The sequence below is a fragment of the Pygocentrus nattereri genome, chromosome 12, assembly GCF_015220715.1.
Source record: "Pygocentrus nattereri isolate fPygNat1 chromosome 12, fPygNat1.pri, whole genome shotgun sequence".
In the NCBI taxonomy this organism is placed as follows: domain Eukaryota; kingdom Metazoa; phylum Chordata; class Actinopteri; order Characiformes; family Serrasalmidae; genus Pygocentrus; species Pygocentrus nattereri.
In genome coordinates this window covers 38,771,413-38,798,370 of record NC_051222.1, presented here as the reverse complement: position 1 = coordinate 38,798,370, position 26,958 = coordinate 38,771,413, and the positions used below count along the sequence as shown (strand labels likewise).

At 41.6% G+C, this 26,958-nt stretch overlaps 2 protein-coding genes across 5 annotated transcripts in view; one reads left to right on the top strand and one right to left on the bottom strand.

Moving 5' to 3' along the window:
* The first annotated feature begins 5,659 nt into the window (after positions 1 to 5,659).
* Positions 5,660 to 17,358, top strand: LOC108411609. The gene is made up of 5 exons (XM_037543354.1): positions 5,660 to 5,759; positions 15,346 to 15,408; positions 15,721 to 16,023; positions 17,067 to 17,192; positions 17,300 to 17,358. The coding sequence occupies exons 1-5, from the start codon at positions 5,660 to 5,662 to the stop codon at positions 17,356 to 17,358; spliced, it is 651 nt and encodes a 216-aa protein (XP_037399251.1).
* Positions 17,359 to 22,710: 5,352 nt separating this feature from the next.
* LOC108413141 (adhesion G protein-coupled receptor L1-like) overlaps positions 22,711 to 26,958 on the bottom strand; it is a 138,145-nt gene continuing 133,897 nt past the window's right edge. For all 4 annotated transcript variants that reach the window (XM_037543264.1, XM_037543265.1, XM_037543262.1 and 1 more), the window contains 2 exons: positions 26,535 to 26,886; positions 22,711 to 26,008 (listed from right to left, as the gene is read on the bottom strand). In XM_037543264.1, the coding sequence (XP_037399161.1) occupies positions 25,516 to 26,008; positions 26,535 to 26,886 (845 nt within the window). In that variant the 3' untranslated portion in view covers positions 22,711 to 25,515. The remainder of the gene's footprint in view (positions 26,009 to 26,534; positions 26,887 to 26,958) is intronic.

Below are 26,958 nucleotides of genomic sequence, written 5' to 3'. Positions count from 1 at the left end.
TTTACAAAAATTGAGGAGTAGGAAGCGAAGGACCTGTCCGAACACAGTCAGCAGAGATGGATATTGTTGAGGAATACGAGGACCTACATAAAGAAGATGGACTGGATTGAAAACAGAGTCCCTGTATGAGAAAAGTAAAGGTCAGCGACATCTGTATTTTCTCAGGGCACTCAGATCTTTCTTCAGAACCATGCAGAAGCACTCGGTGGTGACCAGCATCAACTTCTACGCTGCAGTGTACTGGGCAGCAGGGGGGAAGCTAATGCTAACAGACTCCATAAGCTCATCAGGAAGTGGGTTCTGTCCTGGGAGTGGAACTGGAGTCATTAGTGGAGGTGTCAGAGAGCACTGCTGTGGAACCCACTCAGTATTACAGACAGTGCCTCACACATCCTGCTCAGCACACTGGAGTCACATCAGAGCACCTTGACCCCTAGACTGAGACCACCAAGCTGCCCTACAGAATAGAGGTCTGCACTCCTTTGGATTCCTGTGACTAACTTTTTTAGTGTTGTGGGCGGAAAGCCAGCCCACTTCAGGGGGAGCAGGCTAAAGTAGGCATGGAGAAGTCACTTATTTTATATATAACAATATAAAATAACAGTAAAACCGTTAAAATGAATTCTAAAGAACTGCGAAGCAGCTGATGACGTGAACAGCACACAAAATCTCATAGCTTAGACGGCGGAGGCTTCAGTCCAACGGCCACAGCTGCCCAGCAAAACACCAATGATAACTGCTGTGTGGTTTAATTCCTGATCTGTGTTTACTTGGAATAAATGCTGTTTGGTGAAGTTACTCACAGTTGTCATGAAGTGCTTCACACAATGTAAAGGAGTCAAGTGCAAGTTTAATTCCAGGCTCAAAGTAGATAACAAGCAGAGGGTCAGAAATCCAGAAGGGCAGGCCACAAAGAGCAATCAAAATCCAAAGGGGGGCAAGTCCAAAAGAGCAGCCAATAACAAACAAAGTGCATCAAAATACCAGAAAACTGAATCATAAATATAAACGCTCGGAATTGCAGACAATTCTCTGTGTAAACGCAGGGTATATATACACAAAATGGCCAACATAAAAGGTCAAAGGGTTAAGAGACCATCTAATATTCTGGAAACAGCGACCTCCAGTGGCAGGGAGGAGAATGTGAATAGACGGTGTCAGATATTGGGGTCACTTCGATTTTCTGCAGGAGTGGAATGAAATCTTGAAGGAGTGGGTGGGAGCAGGACTAAAAACAGTCCCACACAGGCCTTTACCACATAACGCCACTGGAGCTCTATTCTACCATAAATCTGTAACTACTCCCCCCTTTTGTGGTAAGGACGGCTGAAACATCAGACACTGAGAATAATAATATCAATACTATAAACAATATTGTTTTTTTTTTTTACATTATTGCAACAATACTTTTCAATATCATTTGCAGAAATAGCTCTATATTACTTTTCAAAATCTGCTGCTATGACTGAATGTTATGCGCTATACTGCTTTTCTACTTTTTTAGCTTACTTATTCTATTAAATACTTTTATTATCTTATTAGGCACTGGAATTATTATAATGTTGTTTTAATTCTGATGTAGTAATTTTAGCGAATGAGTAAAGGTCTAGCTTATCTTGAGAAAACATGAGCTTTCATAAAAAGACTTTTAAACACTAAGGCTTAGACAACTGGGAAAAAGAAAGGTGTTAAAATAGAGCTGGAAACTCTTTGCCTGCTAAAACCTTCCTTATTTCCACACGACCTCTCACAGCAGCTGAGTATGCCATGTTTGTTAAACCACAGTGGACCACACAAAGTGTCCAGCAGATGTCACTGTTTTACCTTTATCATATAACCTCATATGGCTCCTGTACTTTCACTCAGTTTATTAGTAACACCATTCTAATGCTGGCTCATGTGTCGCTTCCAGAACTCCAAATTTTGTGTGACACAGAGTCAAAAAGGTGCTGGAAATATTCCTTAAAGAATCTGGTCTCAAAATCTAATAATTATTAATGATTACTTAATTTATCAGTCTACTCAGACTTTAGCAGAACTCAGTAACACTGAGATTAATAACTGATCACATTGATTTATCAGTCTACTCAGGCTTTAGCAGAGCTCAGTAACGCTGAGATTAATAACCGATCACATTGATTTATCAGTCTACTCAGGCTTTAGCAGAGCTCAGTAACACTGAGATTAATAACTGATCACATTGATTTATCAGTCTACTCAGGCTTTAGCAGAGCTCAGTAACACTGAGATTAATAACTGATCACATTGATTTATCAGTCTACTCAGGCTTTAGCAGAGCTCATTAACGCTGAGATTAATAACTGATCACATTGATTTATCAGTCTACTCAGGCTTTAGCAGAGCTCAGTAACACTGAGATTAATAACTGATCACATTGATTTATCAGTCTACTCAGGCTTTAGCAGAGCTCAGTAACACTGAGATTAATAACTGATCACATTGATTTATCAGTCTACTCAGGCTTTAGCAGAGCTCAGTAACGCTGAGATTAATAACCGATCACATTGATTTATCAGTCTACTCAGGCTTTAGCAGAGCTCAGTAACGCTGAGATTAATAACTGATCACATTGATTTATCAGTCTACTCAGGCTTTAGCAGAGCTCATTAACGCTGAGATTAATAACTGATCACATTGATTTATCAGTCTACTCAGGCTTTAGCAGAGCTCAGTAACGCTGAGATTAATAACCGATCACATTGATTTATCAGTCTACTCAGGCTTTAGCAGAGCTCAGTAACGCTGAGATTAATAACCGATCACATTGATTTATCAGTCTACTCAGGCTTTAGCAGAGCTCAGTAACGCTGAGATTAATAACTGATCACATTGATTTATCAGTCTACTCAGGCTTTAGCAGAGCTCAGTAACGCTGAGATTAATAACCGATCACATTGATTTTTCAGTCTACTCAGGCTTTAGCAGAGCTCAGTAACACTGAGATTAATAACCGATCACATTGATTTATCAGTCTACTCAGGCTTTAGCAGAGCTCAGTAACGCTGAGATTAATAACCGATCACATTGATTTATCAGTCTACTCAGGCTTTAGCAGGGCTCAGTAACACTGAGATTAATAACCGATCACATTGATTTATCAGTCTACTCAGGCTTTAGCAGAGCTCAGTAACACTGAGATTAATAACCGATCACATTGATTTATCAGTCTACTCAGGCTTTAGCAGAGCTCAGTAACGCTGAGATTAATAACCGATCACATTGATTTATCAGTCTACTCAGGCTTTAGCAGAGCTCAGTAACGCTGAGATTAATAACCGATCACATTGATTTATCAGTCTACTCAGGCTTTAGCAGAGCTCAGTAACGCTGAGATTAATAACCGATCACATTGATTTATCAGTCTACTCAGGCTTTAGCAGAGCTCAGTAACGCTGAGATTAATAACCGATCACATTGATTTATCAGTCTACTCAGGCTTTAGCAGAGCTCAGTAACGCTGAGATTAATAACCGATCACATTGATTTATCAGTCTACTCAGGCTTTAGCAGAGCTCAGTAACGCTGAGATTAATAACCGATCACATTGATTTATCAGTCTACTCAGGCTTTAGCAGAGCTCAGTAACGCTGAGATTAATAACCGATCACATTGATTTATCAGTCTACTCAGGCTTTAGCAGAGCTCAGTAACACTGAGATTAATAACCGATCACATTGATTTATCAGTCTACTCAGGCTTTAGCAGAGCTCAGTAACGCTGAGATTAATAACCGATCACGTTGATTTATCAGTCTACTCAGGCTTTAGCAGAGCTCAGTAACGCTGAGATTAATAACCGATCACGTTGATTTATCAGTCTACTCAGGCTTTAGCAGAGCTCAGTAACGCTGAGATTAATAACCGATCACATTGATTTATCAGTCTACTCAGGCTTTAGCAGAGCTCAGTAACGCTGAGATTAATAACCGATCACATTGATTTATCAGTCTACTCAGGCTTTAGCAGAGCTCAGTAACGCTGAGATTAATAACTGATCACATTGATTTATCAGTCTACTCAGGCTTTAGCAGAGCTCAGTAACGCTGAGATTAATAACCGATCACATTGATTTATCAGTCTACTCAGGCTTTAGCAGAGCTCAGTAACGCTGAGATTAATAACCGATCACATTGATTTATCAGTCTACTCAGGCTTTAGCAGAGCTCAGTAACACTGAGATTAATAACTGATCACATTGATTTATCAGTCTACTCAGGCTTTAGCAGAGCTCAGTAACGCTGAGATTAATAACCGATCACATTGATTTATCAGTCTACTCAGGCTTTAGCAGAGCTCAGTAACGCTGAGATTAATAACCGATCACATTGATTTATCAGTCTACTCAGGCTTTAGCAGAGCTCAGTAACGCTGAGATTAATAACCGATCACATTGATTTATCAGTCTACTCAGGCTTTAGCAGAGCTCAGTAACACTGAGATTAATAACTGATCACATTGATTTATCAGTCTACTCAGGCTTTAGCAGAGCTCAGTAACGCTGAGATTAATAACCGATCACATTGATTTATCAGTCTACTCAGGCTTTAGCAGAGCTCAGTAACACTGAGATTAATAACTGATCACATTGATTTATCAGTCTACTCAGGCTTTAGCAGAGCTCAGTAACACTGAGATTAATAACCGATCACATTAATGAGGCAGTAATGAGTAACGGTTCTTCAGCTACTACTGCGGGAGCCTAAGGGGAGAACAGAACGTAGCTCTTTCCTACAACCACCTCTACAGACGTGAGTTGAAATAAAAACAAAGTTGACAATAAACAACGTTTCTTTATTAAGAATGAGAAACATTCCATGGTACCAGGAGTGCTTTTATGGACATATGTAATTGCCACCATGGACAGTGTGAAACCCCCTGATGCTGTGAATTGGACTGGAAATGTCGATGTGGAGTGGTGGGTGTTCAAACAGTGGTTCACGCTGTATTTTCAAGCCGTAGGACTGGAAAGCAAACCAGACGCACGGAAGATTGCATTGCTTCTCCCTGTGGCGGGACCTCAGGCGATAGAGGTTTTCAACACATTTGTCTTTGAGCAGGTGGATGACAGAGACAAGTCTGACAAAGTCATTGAAAAATGTGATGAACACTGCTCGCCGAAGAAGAACGAAACCTTCGAAATGTTATGTTCTTCGTTCTCGCACTCAGCAACAGGGAGAGACATTTGACTGTTTCTTGACGGATTTGAAGCTGAAAGCTAAAACATGCAACTTTGGGGTGCTGCAAGAGTCAATGATTCGTGACCAAATAGTGTTTGGAATAAACAATAAGAAATTGAGGGACGACTACTAAGAGAAACTGAACTTACCTTAATGGGAGCAGTCAAAATATGCCAGGCTGGTGAATTGGCTCTTCACCATGCAAAAACGTTTGGTGAATGCACAAAAGCTGGGGTCAATGAAGGTGCAGTTGCATCAGCACTGACTGGCAAAGTTCAGAAATACCACCCAAACAAGGTGAAACAGCATAAGGAGAAAGACACGTTTACTTGCAGACGATGCGGCACACGACATCCTCCAAGACAGTGTCCGGCGTTTGGCAAACGTTGTGCAAAATGCAAGGGACAGAATCACTTTGCCAAGCAATGTTTTTCCACTGTAAAACAAAGCAAAGGGGAGGGCATGCATGCAGTAGAAGAGACTGACCTTAGCGGCACGTTCTTTGTAGGCATGGTTGGTCATGATGATTCCACACTGGGGCATACTCAGCAGACCAGCATAGGTACGGTTGAGAAAGACAAATGGATGGTGCCATTGTGTGTAAATGGAGCTGTAATACCACTCAAGCTTGACACAGGAGCCAAAGCCAATTTGATTTCGGAGAGTAACATCAGAACAATGAAAAGAAAGCCGCAAATTCATCAGAAGTCGGTGCAGCTCAAAGCCTACAATGGACAATCAATTGAAACTAAAGGCACCTGAAGGTTCACAGTGACAGTAAAAGAGAGAGAACACAACCTTTTGTTCGTCATTGTGCCAGATGGACATGAATTGCTGTTAGGTGATAAGGCTTGTGAGAGACTAGAACTGGTCAAGAGAGTGTACAGGATCAATAATCCTAGTATACAGGATGATGGCATCAGTGCAATTGTGCAGCAGTTCTCAGATGTCTTTAAGGGTTTTGGCATTCTTCCATTTACAGTAGTTCATGCCTCCAGAAGAGTCCCAGCTCCTCCTCGAGGCCGATTAAAACAGGAGCTGGACAGAATGACATCATTGGGTGTTATAAAGAAAGTAGAAGAACCCACTGAATGGGTGAATTCAATGGTATGCGTCAAGAAAGCAAATGGTGATCTGCGCGAGTGCATGGATCCAAAGGATCTAAATGCAAACATTAAAAGAGAACATTCCCAAATTCCAACCAGAGATGAAATTACAAGTGAGATGGCAGGAGCAAGGTTTTTTCGAAACTTGATGCATCCCAGGGATTTTGGCAATTGAAATTGCATGAGAATAGCACAGAGCTCTGCACATTCAATACACCATACGGCCGTTATTCTTTTCTCAGAATGCCATGGTAAACCAATGTTTCATGTTCTGTTGTTATATAGGATATTTTGTTAGCAGTTCTCTTGAGGAAAAGGGGGATGTAGTGATATGCAGTAATTATTGTCAGTACACTAGGTGGCAGTAATGAGTAACGGTGGTCCAGCTACTCCTGCGGGAGCCTAAGGGGAGAACAGAACGTAGCTCTCTCCTACAACCACCTGTACAGACGTGAGTTGAAATAAAAACAAAGTTGACGATAAACAATGTTTCTTTATTAAGAATGAGAAACATTACACGATGGACCTCTTAAAAACGTGAGCAAGAAGCACTGAGAGGAACCGAGACTCTGGAGAAGCTTCCTATGTGCATGAAGAAAAAAAATACATAGAAACTAGAAAGAGTGAAAGCTTTGAGATGAGTGAAACCTAGAGAGGGGAACTCTGTACAGTAAAAATACAAAGAAGTGGAAGTGGAAGCAAAGTCTGGCTTGAAGCCCAGCACCTCTCACAGGTGCAGCTGGAGTACGCATGCAGTGGTGTTCAGGTTTGTTGACATGTCAATAATGTACCTTATCCTGGACATAATTAGTAATGCACTGCATTATTTTTCTTGACTGCTTACCGACGTTGCAGGCTGGCACTTGCAACATGTTTTGTATGGACTGGCTACACCTGAAGTTTTTCTCTCTTGAATTTGGAAGATCTATGGCTCTGTTCACATCACAAGCCATGATCTCTCTGATTCAATGCTTCACACTCATTTAGGTCAGCGATTCAAATCTGTCATTAATGTGATGAACCGGCTCCTGAACTGACCCTCATGAGCTCCTCCTACTCAGTAACGTCACGTGACTGAATCACTGCATCATCAGCCCAAACTAACGAGCAGAACGAGCTTCGCTGAGAAGATCATTAACTCTGATCAGCTCTCAGCTTCATTATTAGAGCCAGACGGAGGAGAAAAAGGTGAGATGAGCTGCTTTTCCACCGTTTGCAGGCTTTAACACCTGGCCGGTGCTGTTGCCATGGTAACGTTGAATGACGGCACAGCGCAATAGTAGAAAATGCACATGAATTCCAATCTATGTGTCACATTAAGGTCACGAATCAGATACGTATCCGATCTAGGACCGCATATGAAAGTGGCTCAGGTCGGATTTGAAAAGATCAGATTTGTGTCCACACCGCCCTGAAAACACCAGATCTGAGTCACATTAGGGCAAAAAATCGGATTTGTGCCGCTTCAACCTGCTAATGTGAACGGAGCCTATGACCACAATATTGATCAGCAGATCACTGCTTGAACTCATAGTCTAGAACAGCCAGGACTGGAGAACAGATTGTAGAAGATTGTTACAACACTGGGCGTCATTCTCCAGTATCTTCCTAAGTTTCCTAAGTGTGTTCTTGATAAAGGTCTTAAGAAAAAGTCTCCATCAGATTCATGACGTGTTCTGAAAGCGCAGAACCTTTGTGCTCTTGAGTGTGCTCTGATTCTGTTCTCAGCTAAGAACGAGTCCCAAATAAGAAACACTGGTGAACGGCGGAATCTTCGTTAAAGCTGCGTAAGTAGGTTTTAAGAAGAGATTTCTTCTTAAGGGTGGCTGGTGAACGAGGCCCAATGTCAGGCTAGACAGCTCACTGGAAGTGCTGTAGATCACTTTTTTGTGAGTACCAGAAATGACAGACCAGATTCTGCATAGTTACCGTTTTATTTATCTTTACAAACAACACACCATGAATGTTTCATATGAGCTTTCTTTCCTCGCTGCTCTGGGTTCTTGAAAGTGTGGTGTTCATTGCGTATTGCTTAGTTCATGTATGTGGGCATTTAAGAGGTCAGACGCTGTGTCCTCAATCAGGTGTTCAGACCTTGAATCCAGGTAAAGGAAAATCAGAGATTCGTTTCTGAACACCTCAGACATGTTAGAAAGTAATTACTAAAAACGTGTGAAAAGATTGTGAACTATGTAGTGCTTAGTTGTGGAGTTCATCAACTGTTCATCATCATATTGGCGTCCAGGCCTGAAATCCTGGCTCGATGATGCTCTGAAGCAGCTGCTCTCTTAACATTACACCATTATAAAAACTGCAAAGCTAAAGGAGCTATCCCAAATTTGGCAGGCTGGTTTAGAAGGCATTTTTCTGTGGTTGCCAACTCAGATCACGTATTTATTGTAGCTTTAGACAGACTTCATGTGTTCAGCATTCCTTGTTCACAGGGATGGAGGAGTAGCTAAGTAGCACACTACTTTCTGTAGCTAGCAAAACATTTTGTAGCTAATAGCTTTAGCACCTACAAATTATACTGATCCTTTTTGCTACAGGCTTCAGGCAATCCACGCAAAATTTGAGCCATAGAACACGGTTGTTCACTGGGCAGTTGGCGAGTGTGCAACCCCGGCTGAGCCGCGGAAAGTTTGAGCAAACCGTAAATTTTTGTTGGACATCCCGCCGTTGATCGTTTCACTTAAACTCCTGTTTTTATGGTGATCTTTTTGTGTATTTGCAGCTTTTCAGTTGTATGTTTCTTTCTAGCACAAGATTAAATGCAGTGTCTTGTTCACACTGTCCGTTGGGCTTGTTTGGTGTGTTGGGTGGACAATTGCAAAAGTAGCTAAAAAGTAGTGCATTACTTTTCAAAAAGTAGCTAGAAATTAGCCACTACTTTTTCTGGAAAAGTAGCTAAAAAGTAGCCAGTAGTTCTTCTGGAAAAGTAGCAAGTAGCAAGCAAAATTTTTTAATCAGCTCGGCAAAGAAAGGAAAGAAAAACACAGAGTCAGTTCTGTAAAGAGTGGCTGACCACAGATTACAGTAAAAACAGAGCAGCAGAGACTCCAGCAGGTCCAGACCGGACAGGGAAGACTAAACACCAAATGCTTGACTGTACAAGTGAGTTTTTAGCCTAGACTTAAAGACTGAGGCTGAAATCTGAGTCCCGAACATTAACAGGAAGATTATTCCAGAGCTGGGGGGCTTTGTATGAGAAGCTCTCCCCCCTGATGGAGCTTTATTAGTTCTAGGTACCAGTAGTGAGCAGCACCTTGTGATCTAAGTAGGCGTGATGGTTCATAGTGGGGAGAGAAGCTCACTCAGGTACTGAGGGGCGAGTCCGTTTAGAGCTTTATAGGTCAGTAATAGGATTTTATAATCAATGTGAAATTTAACTGGTAACCAGTGCAGGGCTGATAAAACTGGGCTGATATGGTGGACCTTTATGGTTCCTGTGAGACTCTGGCTGCAGCGTTCTGGACCAGCTGAAGCTTGTTGAGGCTTTTGCTGGGACGTCCAGACAGCAGGGTATTACAGTGTCCAGCCTTGAAGTAATAAAAGCATGAACTAGCTTTTCTGCGTCCTGTAGAGATCATGCATTTCTTAATTTAGCGATATTGCGGAGATGCAGGAAGGCTGTTCTAGTGATATTAGTCATATGTGCATCGAAGGACAGATCAGCGTCTATCATGACACCAAGATTTTTACTGATGATTTTGATGCAACTGAGAAACTATTACATTTAAGTGTTAAGTTTGACAGTTTATTTCTAGCTTCAGTTTATTTCACCCTTTACAATAACAAACTGATATCGATCAGTGAGGTATGACCTGAACCAGGAAAGAGCTGTTCCTGTTACCCCTACAAGGTTTTCCAGTCTATCTAGTAAGATTTTAAGATAGTAAGAGTGGTCTATTGTGTAAAATGCTGCACTCAAGGTCAAGGAGGACTAGCAGAGACACATTTCCTTTGTCGGAGAATTACCATTTTTACTAGTGCTCTTTCTGTACTGTGATGTGGCCTAAAACCAGACTGAAAATTTTCATGTAGATGATTCCTGTACAAATAAGAGCTTAATTGTTTTGCTACCGCTTTTTCCAGGCTCTTAGATATAAAGGGGAGATTCAAGACAGGTCTATAGTTTGATAGTTCACAGGGATCGAGGTTCGCCTTCTTAATCAGCGGTCTAATTACTGCAAGTTTAAATGTTTTTGGGATGTATCCAAGGCTAAGAGAGGAGCTTATTATTGACAGAATAGGCTTGGTTATTTCTGGTAAGATTTCTTTGAATAAACCTGTAGGGATTGGGTCCAAAATACAGGTAGATAGTTTCTTCTGCAAAATAATTTTAAGTTGTTCATTTTCTTAAAGTAAGGTAAACAATTCCAGCCTCTCTGCAGTGACTGTAATGTTCTCAGGGTCTAGACAGGCATTATAAGGCAGCAGGTTTGTAGAGTTTAACTGTGTGTTCAGAATTCTCTGTCTAATTTTTTCAATTTTTTCACTAAAGAAATTCATAAAAGTATGAAAGTATTCGTAAAAGTAACTAAAAAGTAGCCACTAGTTTTCCTGGAAAAGTAGTTAAAAAGTAGCCACAAGTTTTCCTGGAAAAGTAGCTAAACAGTAGCCACTAGTTTTCCTGGAAAAGTAGTTAAAAAGTAGCCACAAGTTTTCCTGGAAAAGTAGCTAAACAGTAGCCACTAGTTCTTCTGGGAAAGTAGCTAAACAGTAGCCACTAGCTCTTCTGGGAAAGTAGCTAAACAGTAGCCACTAGTTTTCCTGGAAAAGTAGTTAAAAAGTAGCCACAAGTTTTCCTGGAAAAGTAGTTAAAAAGTAGCCACTAGCTCTTCTGGGAAAGTAGCTAAACAGTAGCCACTAGTTCTTCTGGAAAAGTAGCTAAACAGTAGCCACTAGTTCTTCTGGGAAAGTAGCTAAACAGTAGCCACTAGTTCTTCTGGGAAAGTAGCTAAACAGTAGCCACAAGTTTTCCTGGAAAAGTAGCTAAACAGTAGCCACTAGTTCTTCTGGGAAAGTAGCTAAACAGTAGCCACTAGCTCTTCTGGGAAAGTAGCTAAACAGTAGCCACTAGTTTTCCTGGAAAAGTAGTTAAAAAGTAGCCACAAGTTTTCCTGGAAAAGTAGTTAAAAAGTAGCCACTAGCTCTTCTGGGAAAGTAGCTAAACAGTAGCCACTAGTTCTTCTGGAAAAGTAGCTAAACAGTAGCCACTAGTTCTTCTGGGAAAGTAGCTAAACAGTAGCCACTAGTTCTTCTGGGAAAGTAGCTAAACAGTAGCCACTAGTTCTTCTGGGAAAGTAGCTAAATTGTAGGCGCTACACATTTTCTGAAAGTAAGGTAAACAATTCCAGCCTCTCTGCAGTGACTGTAATGTTCTCAGGGTCTAGACAGGCATTATAAGGCAGCAGGTTTGTAGAGTTTAACTGTGTGTTCAGAATTCTCTGTCTAATTTTTTTCATTTTTTCACTAAAGAAATTCATAAAAGTATGAAAGTATTCGTAAAAGTAACTAAAAAGTAGCCACTATTTCTCCTGGAAAAGTAGTTAAAAAGTAGCCTCTAGTTTTACTGGAAAAGTAGTTAAACAGTAGCCACTAGTTTTCCTGGAAAAGTAGTTAAACAGTAGCCACTAGTTTTCCTGGAAAAGTAGCTAAACAGTAGCCACTAGTTCTTCTGGAAAAGTAGCTAAACAGTAGCCACTAGTTCTTCTGGAAAAGTAGCTAAACAGTAGCCACTAGTTCTTCTGGAAAAGTAGCTAAACAGTAGCCACTAGTTCTTCTGGAAAAGTAGCTAAACAGTAGCCACTAGTTCTTCTGGGAAAGTAGCTAAACAGGAGCCACTAGTTCTTCTGGGAAAGTAGCTAAACAGTAGACACTAGTTCTTCTGGAAAAGTAGCTAAACAGTAGACACTAGTTCTTCTGGGAAAGTAGCTAAACAGTAGCCACTAGTTCTTCTGGAAAAGTAGTTAAAAAGTAGCCACTAGTTCTTCTGGGAAAGTAGCTAAACAGTAGCCACTAGTTTTCATGGAAAAGTAGCAAAACAGTAGCCACTAGTTCTTCTGGGAAAGTAGCTAAACAGTAGCCACTAGTTTTCCTGGAAAAGTAGCTTAACATTAGCCACTAGTTTTCCTGGAAAGTAGCTAAACAGTAGCCACTAGTTCTTCTGGAAAAGTAGCTAAACAGTAGCCACTAGTTCTTCTGGAAAAGTAGTTAAAAAGTAGCCACTAGTTCTTCTGGGAAAGTAGCTAAACAGTAGCCACTAGTTCTTCTGGGAAAGTAGCTAAACAGTAGACACTAGTTCGTCTGGGAAAGTAGCTAAACAGTAGCCACTAGTTCTTCTGGGAAAGTAGCTAAACAGTAGACACTAGTTCGTCTGGGAAAGTAGCTAAACAGTAGCCACTAGTTCTTCTGGAAAAGTAGCTAAACAGTAGCCACTAGTTCTTCTGGGAAAGTAGCTAAACAGTAGCCACTAGTTCTTCTGGGAAAGTAGCTAAACAGTAGCCACTAGTTCTTCTGGAAAAGTAGCTAAACAGTAGCCAATAGTTCTTCTGGAAAAGTAGCTAAACAGTAGCCACTAGTTTTACTGGAAAAGTAGTTAAAAAGTAGCCACTAGTTTTCCTGGAAAAGTAGTTAAACAGTAGCCACTAGTTTTCCTGGAAAAGTAGTTAAACAGTAGCCACTAGTTCTTCTGGAAAAGTAGCTAAACAGTAGCCACTAGTTCTTCTGGAAAAGTAGCTAAACAGTAGCCACTAGTTTTCATGGAAAAGTAGCTAAACAGTAGCCACTAGTTCTTCTGGAAAAGTAGCTAAACAGTAGCCACTAGTTCTTCTGGGAAAGTAGCTAAACAGTAGCCACTAGTTCTTCTGGGAAAGTAGCTAAACAGTAGCCACTAGTTCTTCTGGGAAAGTAGCTAAACATTAGCTCCTAGTTCTTCTGGGAAAGTAGCTAAACAGTAGCCACTAGTTTTACTGGAAACGTAGCTAAACAGTAGCCACTAGTTCTTCTGGGAAAGTAGCTAAACAGTAGCTCCTAGTTCTTCTGGAAAAGTAGCTAAACAGTAGCTCCTAGTTCTTCTGGGAAAGTAGCTAAACAGTAGCCACTAGTTCTTCTGGGAAAGTAGCTAAACAGTAGACACTAGTTCATCTGGAAACGTAGCTAAACAGTAGCCACTAGTTCTTCTGGGAAAGTAGCTAAACATTAGACACTAGTTCATCTGGAAACGTAGCTAAACAGTAGCCACTAGTTCTTCTGGGAAAGTAGCTAAACAGTAGCTCCTAGTTCTTCTGGGAAAGTAGCTAAACAGTAGCCACTAGTTCTTCTGGGAAAGTAGCTAAACAGTAGCCACTAGTTCTTCTGGGAAAGTAGGTAAACAGTAGCCACTAGTTCTTCTGGGAAAGTAGCTAAACAGTAGCCACTAGTTCTTCTGGGAAAGTAGGTAAACAGTAGCTCCTAGTTCTTCTGGGAAAGTAGGTAAACAGTAGCCACTAGTTCTTCTGGGAAAGTAGCTAAACAGTAGCCACTAGTTCTTCTGGGAAAGTAGCTAAACAGTAGCCACTAGTTCTTCTGGGAAAGTAGCTAAACAGTAGCCACTAGTTCTTCTGGGAAAGTAGCTAAATTGTAGGCGTTACACATTTTCTGAAAGGAGCTACAAAGTATCTAAGTCAACTGCACACAGCAGTTTTAAAGTTTTTAAGGTTGAGCTGATCCACAAATAGTCGTGTAGACGACACTTCCACGTCAGGAGGTGGGGGTCACGTTGTGGAGGTCAGGCAGTGAAGATATGTGGGGCGAGGCATCATAAAACCGAGATTGGAGGACACAGCAGGCTGAGTGAACCAGCCAAAGGTTTAACAAATGTGTCCCCAGAGATTGTCCTCGCTGTCTTTTTGTTGCTGTTGATTGAAGGGAAACAAAAACAAATAGCGTCTTTCACTTCTCCGTCTTTTGTCTGTCCTCCCAGCCTTAAAGGCTTTTACAGAGAGCTTTGAGGGCTACAGTTAAACAAGAGATTCAACTTCCTACACATCCGTTTGAACGTTAGCAATTTACAAACAAGAACAGTGAATTTTCTTTTTGTCGTACTTTGTAAAAAAGCCTCATTTTCAATTGAAAACTCAAATATGAGATTATCATATAATTAGTGCTTGAGAAACGTAAACCAGCATGCGATAACAACTTGTGAACAATTGAGAAAATATGTCTGGTGCATTTGTGAATCACATCCTTGTGATTTGGTCTTGGTCTTGGTCTTGATTTGGTCTTGATTTGTCTCACCTGTGTGTTGTCTATAGCCCCACTGACTCATTAGCCCTAGGTGTTTCTGGTCAGCGGTGAAGCTGAAATCCAGTCCAGGATGAAGACCCTCTTGATTTTCACCCTCTCTCTTGATCTCAGGTCAGTTATTCTACTTCAAATTGAGCGTTTTACTGTTTTTACAGCATTTTTGGCGACGTAACGTTGTTTTGAAATTTATATGCATGAAGCCGATTTTGTGCTGAAGTTTATTTGATGAGAATATGTTGGAATTTTATGAGTGAGATTGGGATTCAGAGTCGACTCTCGGCCAAAATCAGTCGAAATCAGAGTCGGCTCTACCTAATAAACAACATAAGAAGCTGCTTAGTAGGGGGCCACCAGCAAGGGGGCCCTTAACAACTTTCAGGTAATGACCGAAGTTACCGATAGGTTGTCTAATAAGAGACTGGAAAGAGGGCAAAAGCGACGGGTTAATCGTGTCTTAAATGAGAGAAGACGAGGCGGAAATGCCAAACGATAAAGGCACGTTTGGATTTCTTTTGAGGTGTTAACGTCTTGCTTTTTTCTAGATTTTGTGCGTTTTGAACTTGCGATCATCAGCAATACACAAAATTTCCATTTTTCTTTTTTTTTCCTCCTCCTAACTGGTTTGCTACTGTTACATAAATCAGGTCAGAATTCATAAATTAGGAATGTTTATTTAACCTCCTGTCGTGTCACACTGTGGGTCAAGCTGACCTGTTTCAGCATTATATCCTCTCTTCTCTCCAGCTTTTACAGAGTCTATGCTCCTCACTGGATTCACCACAGCTGTGCCGGATCACGGAGAGGAGTATCTCTCACGTGTGTGGTCATTGGTGGCTTCACATCACCACCACAAATATCTTCAGCTTCTATTCAAAGTATTGCCGAATTAATAAACGCACTGTCCCCACATGCAAATAAGCCGCTTTACATCTTTATTACCTTCAAAAGTTTGAAATATTTGTGATAATATTTGGAGCATGAAAACTTTTAGCTGGGTTTGTTTAGAGTCATGAAACTGAAAAATAATACAATGTGCTTGTGGCTCAGAACTATCCGTTTTATACTTGGAATTATTTTAGAAATGTGTGATTCTCGTGACCCAAACTGATTCATCTGTTGCGCGAACAGACCCGCATTGTTTGGGGGCGTCGACTGTGATGGGTCATCCGGGAGAGAATGCCACCATTGGCTGTTCCTATCCGGAGGGGCTTGAAGAGCATGCCCAGCTCTTGATCAGGCCGGACATTAGAGATGCACAGTCTCTGAAAGACAGAGTGGCCGTCTCTGAGGACAGATCATCCAGAGTTCTCAACGTGAACATCAGTGACGTGAGAGAAGATGATGGAGGACTTTATTACTGTGTGGCTGTGGCTGGAGGGACACTGCTCAGTTACGTGTTCTTCTCTAAGGAAATTCAGCTACAGGTTATTGGTGAGAAATGTTTGCTACTGTTCATCATCATCACTTTTATTTATAGTACGATTGAGAGACCCCTATTAGTCCCACAACAGGGAAGTTTCACCTCCGCATTTAACCCATCAGTGAAACACCACATACACACTAGGGGCAGTGAGCACACTTGGGGGCAGTCGTGGGCTGGAGGTTAGGGAACTGGCCCTGCGACCCATTCTTTCACTAATGTCTGTAGAAGCAGTCTGCAGGCCTAGGGGCTCGGCTTTATACACCTGTGGCCATGGAAGTGACTGGAACACCTGAACACAATGATTTGGAGGAGTGAGTGAGGACTTTTGGAAATATAGTGTACATGGTAAATGGGGGTCTCCCTCCATGCACTCTGAGTTTAAATAAAGGTTGATTGATTGATTGATTGAGTGATTAATGCAGGGGTTCAGTGGTTCCACAAAAGTAGGAGCTGGTTGCACCAGTTCCAACATAGGCTAGTTGTAATGTAAGTGTTTACTAAGTACTAAGTTCAGGTTTTTGCTTTACTAAATCAAAATGAGTTGCACTACAAAGTAGTTTTAATGTCATCGTTTTTTAGTAGTTACTAAATATTTACACCCCCTGCACCCGGAAGTCGCAAACGGAGGCTAAACATTGTGACGGCTGTCCGGCGCCGACCTCATCGCTCTGACGCAGGGGCATCCCGGCTTGTTCGAAGCTCATTGCACATCATTTTGTTCAGATTGCTTCATTTCGAGAGTTACTACAGAATATTTGAGGGAATCTCCCTGTATAAGTGTGTAATTTGGTCATTTAAGGGATAAGACACAACTTCAGGATTTGTGGGGCAACCAAATTTATAGTTATTAGAAATGATATTATTTATAATAGGACAATTTGAACTAACTAGTGTAACTAAAGACTCAGTAAACAGCATGGCATCACAGCACAGAGACCTTGTGGTGCCACTGGGAATAAATAAAGGATAAAAAATTAGACAAGGTGTTTGTGGTCAGGAGCGACAATGTTGTGTTATTTTTTTATATCTCGTCTCTGTGTTTCATCTCCAGGTTCCTCCATCATCATCATCACCATCATCATCATCATCATCATCACCGTATGTATCTGTGCAGCTCTGTTGCTGATTGGAGGATCAACACTCATTTTCTACAAACTGAGATGCAAGAAAACGCAAAGTACTGTTCATACACACAAAGTGACAAGACTAAACATGCCACAGACTCCCTCTAGTGGAGAGTACATGAATAGAAAATATCATTCTTTTTTCTCTCTCTTTCTGCAGACTTCGCCGACGTCAGCAGACAACCAGATACACATTATGTAGATGAAGTAAGCAGATGAAGCTGAAGCAAAACACTTCATGAATTGAAGTGGAGTCTACTAAAATATATATATATACACCATAAGAGGAGAGACTTCTGTACTCAGTCTTAATCCAGCATCTTTGACAGAATTTCTCTTTGCCCTTAAATTTACTGCTGCCTTAAATGTACTGATACCTTAAATTCATTGCCACCTTACATTTTCTGATATCTTAAATTCATTGCAACTCTAAGTTCACTGCCACCTTAAATTCAGTGCAACGTGAAATCCAGTGCAACATTAAATCCATTATTTGTGCTGTTTAGACACCATAAGAGGAGAGACTTCTGAACACTGTGAAAGTGTAGTATAGAGAATCAAAAAGATAATATGTATTAAAATGATTTATATATTTTCCCCCATTTATATTTTCCACTCTTTGAAAATTCTGGTGTCTTTACTGATGAGAGAAGCTCTAGCCTGACTCAGAAAATGTCATAACTTTACATATTAGCAAGTGAAATGACCTTAAACAGAGCCTAAAAATATAATATTTTTTCTTTTCAGACAGTTGAAAGAATATTATAAGATTGTTCAATACATTTTTAGACATTTTTAATAATGTGTTTTTGAAATTCTATTACTATACTGGCAGATAATTTATTTTAAGAATTATGCTTGAAACAAAGAAAGGTATCTGTCAATATAGTGAGAATTTCATTTGATAAAATTACTTTAAAATAATGGACATTCCTAGACATAATAATCTTTAATATTCTAATTTTATAAAACATTTACTCATTGTAGATTTAAGATAATTTCCCTAGCAAAGACACCATTTTTTGCAGTGTATGTTTTGCCAATATGTACTGTGTTTTTCTCTGATTCCAGGATGATGCTGATTATGAAAATGTACGTGTCAAGTTCAGATTCATTTGAGCAGTGCCTTAACTCCAAATCAAAGAACTAGATTGAGTTTACCATAGTCTAAAGTCCCATTACCAATTTAACAGATTCAATCAGAGTCTAAACCCCAAATTCGATCAATCATATTCAGTCTACCACAGACTAACCAATCAGATTCAGCCTAACCCCCAAATTTAATCAGATTCTGTCTACAAGAGCCTAAACCTTAACACCAAACAATCAAATTCAGTTTACTATAGTCTAAACCCCAACACCAACCAAGCAGATTCAGCCTACCAGAGTCTAAACCCAACACCAACCAATCAGATTCAGTTTACCAGAGTCTAAACCCCAACACCAACCAATCAGATTCAGTCTACCATAGTCTAAACCCCAACACCAACCAAGCAGATTCAGCCTACCAGAGTCTAAACCCAACACCAACCAATCAGATTCAGTTTACCAGAGTCTAAACCCCAACACCAACCAATCAGATTCAGTCTACCATAGTCTAAACCCCAACACCAAACAAGCAGATTCAGTCTACCATAGTCTAAACCCCAACACCAACCAAGCAGATTCAGCCTACCAGAGTCTAAACCCAACACCATCCAGTCAGATTCAGTTTACCAGAGTCTCATAACTCTCTGCTTGGACACTCTGAAAAACCTCCGTTTGGAGGCTCATGTAGCTCCAACACTTTGCCCTCCCCCTCTATCTCAACAAGAATCGGGATGCCTCACCTCTAGAAGTGAACACGCCAAACGGAGGGGTATCGGCGAGGGGTGGAAAGGGATTAGGCCCAAGTTAAGACCAAGAAGAGGGCCTGCACTAACAATGATTCTCAGGGTATGAGCAATGGCCAAGGATCAGCTTCCTCTCTTACTTTCTATGACCTTCCTGACCCTCCTTACTTTCTGTGCTTTTACTACTCTAAGAAACTTCATGAATAATGTATTAACTTTGTTTATTTAACAGGGAAAATACACATAAATCCAGATCGTTACTCCATAATGTAAATGTGCCAGATTTAGCCAGATGGCTAATTTTCATCTGCAGTCTCTGGACAGGTTGATGTTAATATTCAAATAAACAATGCTGCTCACACAAAAACCACAAGGCAGTGTTAAAAAGTGCTCAGTTACCAAACACATTAAACTAAACCCAGAAAAAAAACTTAAACACAGACAAGTTTACAGAAAATACCCCCAACCCCCAACACCAACCAATCAGATTCAGCTTATCAGTGTCTAAACCCCAACATCAACCAATCAGATTCAGCCTATCACTGTCTAAACCCCAACACAAACCAATCAGATTCAGCCTATCAGCATCTAAAGCCCAACACCAACCAATCAGATTCAGCCTACCAGTGTCTAAACCCCAACATCAACCAATCAGATTCAGTCTAACAGAGCCTAAACCTACCTATTTACCTTATTCCATCATTTCCACATGTTCCACATTAATTTGCATTAGAAGTCTTCAGGATCATGGAAATGAAATTCTCCCTTTTACATGTATTTTCAATGACACACACACACACACACACACACACACACACACACACACATACTTTCAGGTTTGATCCCATTCAGGCTTCATTCTGATTGTCCTCAGGTCTGTCATTGTCAGGTAAACTGAACTGTAGCTATTTTAATAGGTAACTAATTTAATTATCACCAGGTCGTTTAAACGTCTGTAAACGTCCGTCCTGTAAACCGTAACAGTACCATCAGCTCTCAGTCGTGCTCATAGACGTGTCTGTGCTGGGGAGGTGTGAGTGTATTCCCTGGCTGCTGACGCCAGACCCTTCCTGCTGGTCTTGCTGGCGGTTCAAACCGGTTTGAGCCAGATTTCTGTCCACAAACGCCATCCAGAGGACGCGCTGCCTGGATTTCAGGGAGCTTTTGCTACAGACAGAAGGGCAGGTGTGTTCATCACCCTGCAGACAATTCAGACTCACTGTGTGTCTCACGTCTTTATCTAACGCTCAACTGGCCACTTTCCTCTCTCTGCCTCACACTTGTTGAGTTCTCCATCTTCCAGGCTGTTCCGTATCCTGGCCAGAACCTGTCCCTTTGCCAGACTGGGTGAACCTATGGTCAAACCCACATGCCGTCTGTTAGAAGCCAGAGAACTCTCTGTCAGAACCCAGCGTCTGTTACCTTTCAGAACTCATACTGAATTTTCTGAGCAGTTCAAGGACAAGATAATGATCCTCACATCGCATCCTGAAGGTTCTGAAAAAGTTTACAGCCTGCTTTATGGGTTATTAGTACCTAATTGGTTTTAAAACTAATCATAGCCTGGTTTTGGGTTTTAAAGCCGACCACAGCCTGGATTTTGGGTTTTACAACCAATCGCAGACTAGTTGCTGGATTTTTTTTACCAATTCAACCCTGTCTTCAGGGTTTTGAACAAATCACAGCCTGGCGTTTGAGTTTTAAAACCAATCATGGACTGGCATTTGGGTTTTAAAGATGACCAGAGCCTGGCGTTTGGGTTTTAAAAGCAATCACAGACTAGTTGTTGAATTTTTGAACCAATTCAAACCTGTCTTCAGGGTTTCTGAACCAGTCACAGCCTGGATGTGGGTTTCCTAACTAGTCACAGCCTAAGACGTGGCTTTTTAGAATAAATTACAGTCTTGATGTTTTTCAAACCAATCATAGCCTAGCTGCTAGCTTAGCTCTAAGCCAATCACTGCCTGGCAGTTGGATGTTTAACCAATCACAGCCTAGCCACTGGCCTTTTGAACCAGTCACAGCCTGGTCGTCGGGTTTTGTACCAGTCACAGCCTGGTTGTTGGGTTTTGTACCAGTCACAGTCTGGTTGTTGGGTTTTCTACCAGTCACAGTCTGGAGGTTTGTTTTTTTTTAACTTTCAGTCAAATGAATGATAACAGGAATATGTTATTGTTTGTCATATAACACTGACACATATTTCCCCCTGGCTTTTTCATGCAAGACCTACATAAACTGCCAATCCCAGACAACATATTATATAACGTAGATAAATAAAGATAAATATTAAATACTAGTAAAATACTTGTTTGTGTGAAAGCTGCCAAAATAAGTTTATTAAAGAACATTGTTTGTGTTTTACTGCTTATTATGTATTTTGTCTTCCGTCAGGATGACTGATGGCAAGAATATTATATTAATTATCCCGATGAAAGAACCATTTTCAGGAATCGTCTCCTTCATCCAAAATTGAGCGGAATTCCATGAAATACACAAATTAAAGATTTAAATGAAAAAATGTGAGATGAGAGGTGTTGGACCACAGTGACACTCAGACCAGCAGCCTCACATTTGTTTCATTTTATTTTTTATACAAAACATTTCTCGTCTTTCTCTTTTACAAAGCCCTATCCTTCTGTCACCCGCTTGGAGAGTAAGAGCAGAAAAAAGAGAGAGAGAGAGAGAGAGAGAGAGAGAAGAAAGTGACAGAGAGAGAGAGAAGAAAGTGACAGAGAGAGAGAGAGGTAGGAAGAGAAGAGACAGTATCATCCAAGTCTTCTACACATCCTTTTATGTTTTTTTTTTTTTTTTTGCTTGTTTTCTTTTTGTTCATGACTTTTTTTTGTAGAGATACAAGAAGCACATCCTCAAACGCTTGTTCTCTGACTTCTATTTACAGGAGATACACCATGAACAGCCTCCGAATCACCATGGCAACATCAGCATCCGTCCTCCAACCTACACAGGGTCTAGAAAAGGAGGCAGAGCCTTAGAATCAAGGGAGCCGGTTGGTCGAGGCCTGGGGGTTTCAGCAATCCACAGGGGTCCAAGCACTAAAAAGTCCAAACACACAAAGTTCCTGTGTTTGTTTGTTATGACCAGAACAGACCATATAGTCCCGATCTAACTGGTCATTTGACCCCCGACCTCTCGGGAAGGTGTTTCAGTGAGCGAACACTGAAAGCAAGACGAACAGAGAAGTGTGTGTTTGTGTTTCCTTTAAAAAGATTTTTGGCAATGTTGCAAATGTTGTCTTTTTTCTTTTTTTTTACTGGTGTCTCTGGTAAAGGTGTTATCACATTCTTCTGAGAAAAGGTATAAAGACGGGAAACAAATAATCGGACAAAACAAAAAACTTGTGACACAAATCCACCACTCCACCCCAAGAAAGAAAGACAGAGAGAAAGAGGGAGGGTCAAAAGGAAAGGCAGAGGTAGAGAAGTAGAGCATGGGGAAATGAGGCCTCGTTCACAGGTATACGGATATTTCTGGAAACTTATATTTTCATACACACCAAAAGCATTTCCAAAAGTCTGTCCGTCCCCACAAGGAAATCTGTGTACAAACTTATTATGTACAAATTAATGACGATATATGGGGCAGTCGTGGGCTGGAGGTCAGGGAACCAGCCTCGTGACCGGAAGGTCACCGGTTCGATCCCCAGAGTCGACAGCACATGACTGAGGTGCCCTTGAGCAAGACACCTAACCCCCAACTGCTCCCCGGGCGCTGCGGATTGGGCTGCCCACCGCTCCGGGCAAGTGTGCTCACTGCCCCCTAGTGTGTATGTGGTGTTTCACTTCACGGATGGGTTAAATGCAGAGGTGAAATTTCCCCGTTGTGGGACTAATAAGGGTCTCTTAAACTTAATAACAGGTAAACATTCTGGGCTGCTAACAGATTCCCAGCTGGTATATCCAGCTTGAAACTATTGCTGGATTGTGAGTCAGATTGCTCTCTGGGGCTCCTGAGTGGCGCAACCATCTAAGCATTGGCCCTATCATCCGTGCTACAGCCAGGAATCCAAGAGAGCACAATTGTCCTCGCTCTCTGGGTGGGTAGGATGGCCCCCCATCTCTCAGCGCAGACGCCTCCAAGCACGTTCAACTGTCCAATGATGGTTTGAGAAGATGCAATGGGGATTCATCAGTCTAGCACTGGCACTGGCAGTATCGTGTGACTGGGGGGAGTCCTAACAACCGAATTGGGAAAAATCCACAAAAAAGGAAGGCTGTCCAGGACAAACACATCTACCGTGTACTTTCATTAATTAGGTTCGTATTGAGCGGAGTGACTGATGTGGCCACTCACAGATGCTGTACGTATGAAAGGCCGCGTTTCCACACCACTCGCGCTGTGGGTGTGAATGGCCTCAGACCTGGAGTTCCTAATATGGGCATGACGAAGCTCAGCACAGTCAAAGAGCACTGAGCACATACAAGCTGGCCGTGACGTTAAGTGCCCGTCTGAAATGATGAAAACTGAGCTTTTTAAACGCTCCATCCTAAGTTCTGAGGAGGCCACAACGGCTTCCAGAATTATCCGTATACATGTGGACGGTCTCTGAGGACAAGGCAGAAAGAAAGATAGAGTGAGAGAGTGAGAGAGAGACATAGGATGACAGTGCAATGTAGAATATACAGAGAATACAGGCAGTCAGACAGACTAATATACAGTATATAGAGAGCAATGATGAGAGAGAGAGAGAGAGAGACATAGAGAAGGAGTGTATGAATGGCAGTGAGATGGGCAGGGTGGGTGTTGGGGGTGACCAAGAGACAGAGACGTGGAGGAGGAAGCCATCATCATCATCTTCTTCTTCTTCATTGTGTTCTTACCATCATCATCATCATCAGGTCAGGGTGGATGTGCTTTTTTAAGGGTAAATTCAGCACCATCAGAGAACTAATAATTCCTTGTTAAACAGACGACGCTCATATCTTAGCAAGTGTAAACGTCTTTACTGTACCCAATGAATCGCTGCTCTTGCAACAAAACCTCGTATCTCCATTTTTGTCGTTCAGTTTTTGACATAATTTGAACATGCCTATTAGTCTTTACGCCGTGTACATATTTCACGACAAATGGATCGAAAGAAACGACCTAAGATGACTTGGTAAAGACGTCTGGTTCCATTGACTTACATTAAAAGTAAAGTGAGTTTTTTCCTTCTCCTGTAAAAGTTCCCCTTTTGGAGATATGAGGTTTTGTTCCGACCGCAGCGGCATGTAGTATTTCTTTTATTATGTGAATGATGTGATTATTATACGATTCCTATAAAGAGAAAATACATGTCATAACTTATTTGCAGACTTTTAAACTTATTTAAAACAATTTGAAGTGAAATTCACGAACGTCTGCTATCTCAGCACAATTGTTTCAGCTGAAGAAGTCAAATGAACGAGTAATAGGCTGAATAAGATTATAATAAACTCGTAATAGGAAATAACAGCTATATTAGCTACATTTGAGATGTTCTCACTTTCATACAGGTGCTTTGCGTGCTTCTCCACTGTCGGATTTCCACCCAGTCTCATGGAATTATCATTACTAATCTGGGATTAGGAGATGTTTACAAGTCATCTAGCTCAGGTGATGCTGCCACAGTTTAGCCCAGTTAATCTGCCAAGTGTTCCAGCGTGTTTGGAGGAAAACGTTCCTTGGCTGCTCTGCAGGATCACACGGACGAATAGACTCAATCATTGCCTCACTCAGTGAAGCAGAGTCAATCAACGGCAGAATCAATAATCTATACATTTTGGAATTCCATAGAATGGATACTCCAGGCTCGATCCCATGACTAGACCAGCTACCCCCCGGGGTGTGATGTATTCAGACAGGTCTACTGCCATCTGTTTCGCACATGCTCAGACTGAGAAATGGGAAAGAAATCAGAGTAAGAGTTCACAGCGCTGAGAAATCTGATTACTGAGCTCAAATACAGGCTCTTGATCAGATTTCACATTTCTAGATTTCTAGATCAGAGTACGGTTCTTAGATGACCATTCGCATAATCAGATTACTGCAGAAATCAGATTATGATTACTGGATTACTGAGTGCATTTGTTCCAAATGAGCTACAATATTAAGCTTTTCAAGTATTTTAGGGTGGTGAAATATGCATAAGTACATCTGCAGGTGGTAATTTAGCTGCACCAATCTAACGTAGGACGTTAGAATAGAATAGACTGTAACTGACTCTAAAATTTAATAAAGTATACACGATGCTTTTTGACCGAAACTAAATGCTTGAGCTGTTGTCAAATAAAAAAAACACTTTTGTATTTTTAATCATATTAAAAGAATCAGATCGAGTTGAACTCTGGCGTAAATCAAGTTTTGCAGACTTTTAACTCAGATGTGAGTTCTTAAGTATCTGAGTTGTGGAGAAAGCTCACCAAAACCACCACGATAATAACAGTCATTCATAAAACCTTCCACCTGTACAGCAGTACAGTAGATGATGATGATGATGATGATGACAGTGACATTACACCTCCTCTTCCTCCCCCAGATCTCCATGTCCTGGTCACCAGCGCCCTAGTCACAGACTGGTCACCAGCTGCATCTGTCCGTCACCCTCTCCGTGGGCGGGCTCCAGCCCCAGCCGAGCCTCCTCATTGGTCCGTCGTGGTGGGGGCTGGTAGAAGGCGGAGACGTGGGCGTGGCGTCCCGTGCTGAAGTAAAGCTCGTCTGGAGGCAGGGCCGACCGGGGCTCTGTTCCCAAACCCTCAGGGCTGCTGTCAGGATAGGACGAGTCCCTGTCCCTCGCATACAGGGAGGAGGAGTCAGGCCCGGCTCCGCCCACGCTGTCCGTGATTTCGGCCGAGAAGCTTTCGGAGTCCTCCTCGCTCTGGTAAAACACGGACTGAGCGTGCTCCAGGAGGCGTGGCTTCTCAGGCAGGCGGGGTTTTTCAGGAAGGCGAGGCTTATCAGGGAGGCGGGGCTTCTCCAAAGCCTTGTAGAGCGGCTCGTCCTCGTCCTGCGGCGGAGGCGGTGGCGGGCGAGGCAGCGGGCGCTGAGGCGGTTCCCTGTGACTAGAGGTGGGATGATGAAGTTTTAGTATCAATGATTAAATTACAATAAACATGTCATTTTATTGGTCCAATCTTCATAAAATGTAAAATAAAATGACAGCTTCTGTTCTCGAATGAGAAGAATAAAAAAAAAAAAAAAAAAAAAAAAAATAAGGTACACTTATTTTGGGACGGTGACAATATAACGTAAACAACAATACTCATATTTGAAAAGCAGACAATTACTGTGGCTGTAGTCTGTTTACTTAATGAAACAGACAGGAAAGCAAATCAGTTAAAGTAATAATTTAACCAATAATATTAAAAAAAATAATTTAACCAATAATGAAAATATCTTTCAATAGTTGATTATGATTCCACCACAAAAACCTCAAAACTCAATGGAACTGCTCGTTAAATATACTTAGTGTTGGCAAAATTTACTTATGATTGCAAACATTAATCAATTCCATGTTGAGGGTCAATGATTTGAAGTAGTTTTATCCTTGATATCAATAATGTTTATAATAATCATATTCAGAATAACCTGTGCCCCATCGTTGAGGAAACATAGTCTTGCCGCTCCGTTGCTGATTCCATGGTCGTTCCGTAGCGGTCAGTGGCCGGGCGCAGGTTGCTCTGGACCAGCTCAGAGATGATCATCTTCTCCAGCGCTGCTGCATCCGAAAGGTTCCTCCTCAATCCGCTGCCTGGTGGCTCTGCCCCTCTGGGGGTCAATAGGGCGGGACTAACATCTCCAGAAACACCCCCGGCACCCACAGGAACACCTCCCAGCAGGTCGGAGCTCCCGCCGTGGACAGAGTAGCTGTTGTTGTAGTTTCCGTTGAGACGAACTCCCTCCAATCCACACGACTCACGGCTACGGGACAGAGTGCCCTCTACAGGATGGAGAGAGAAGTGCAGCAGGTTAGTCAGGGCTAACTAATCAACATCCCAGCATTTACTACAGG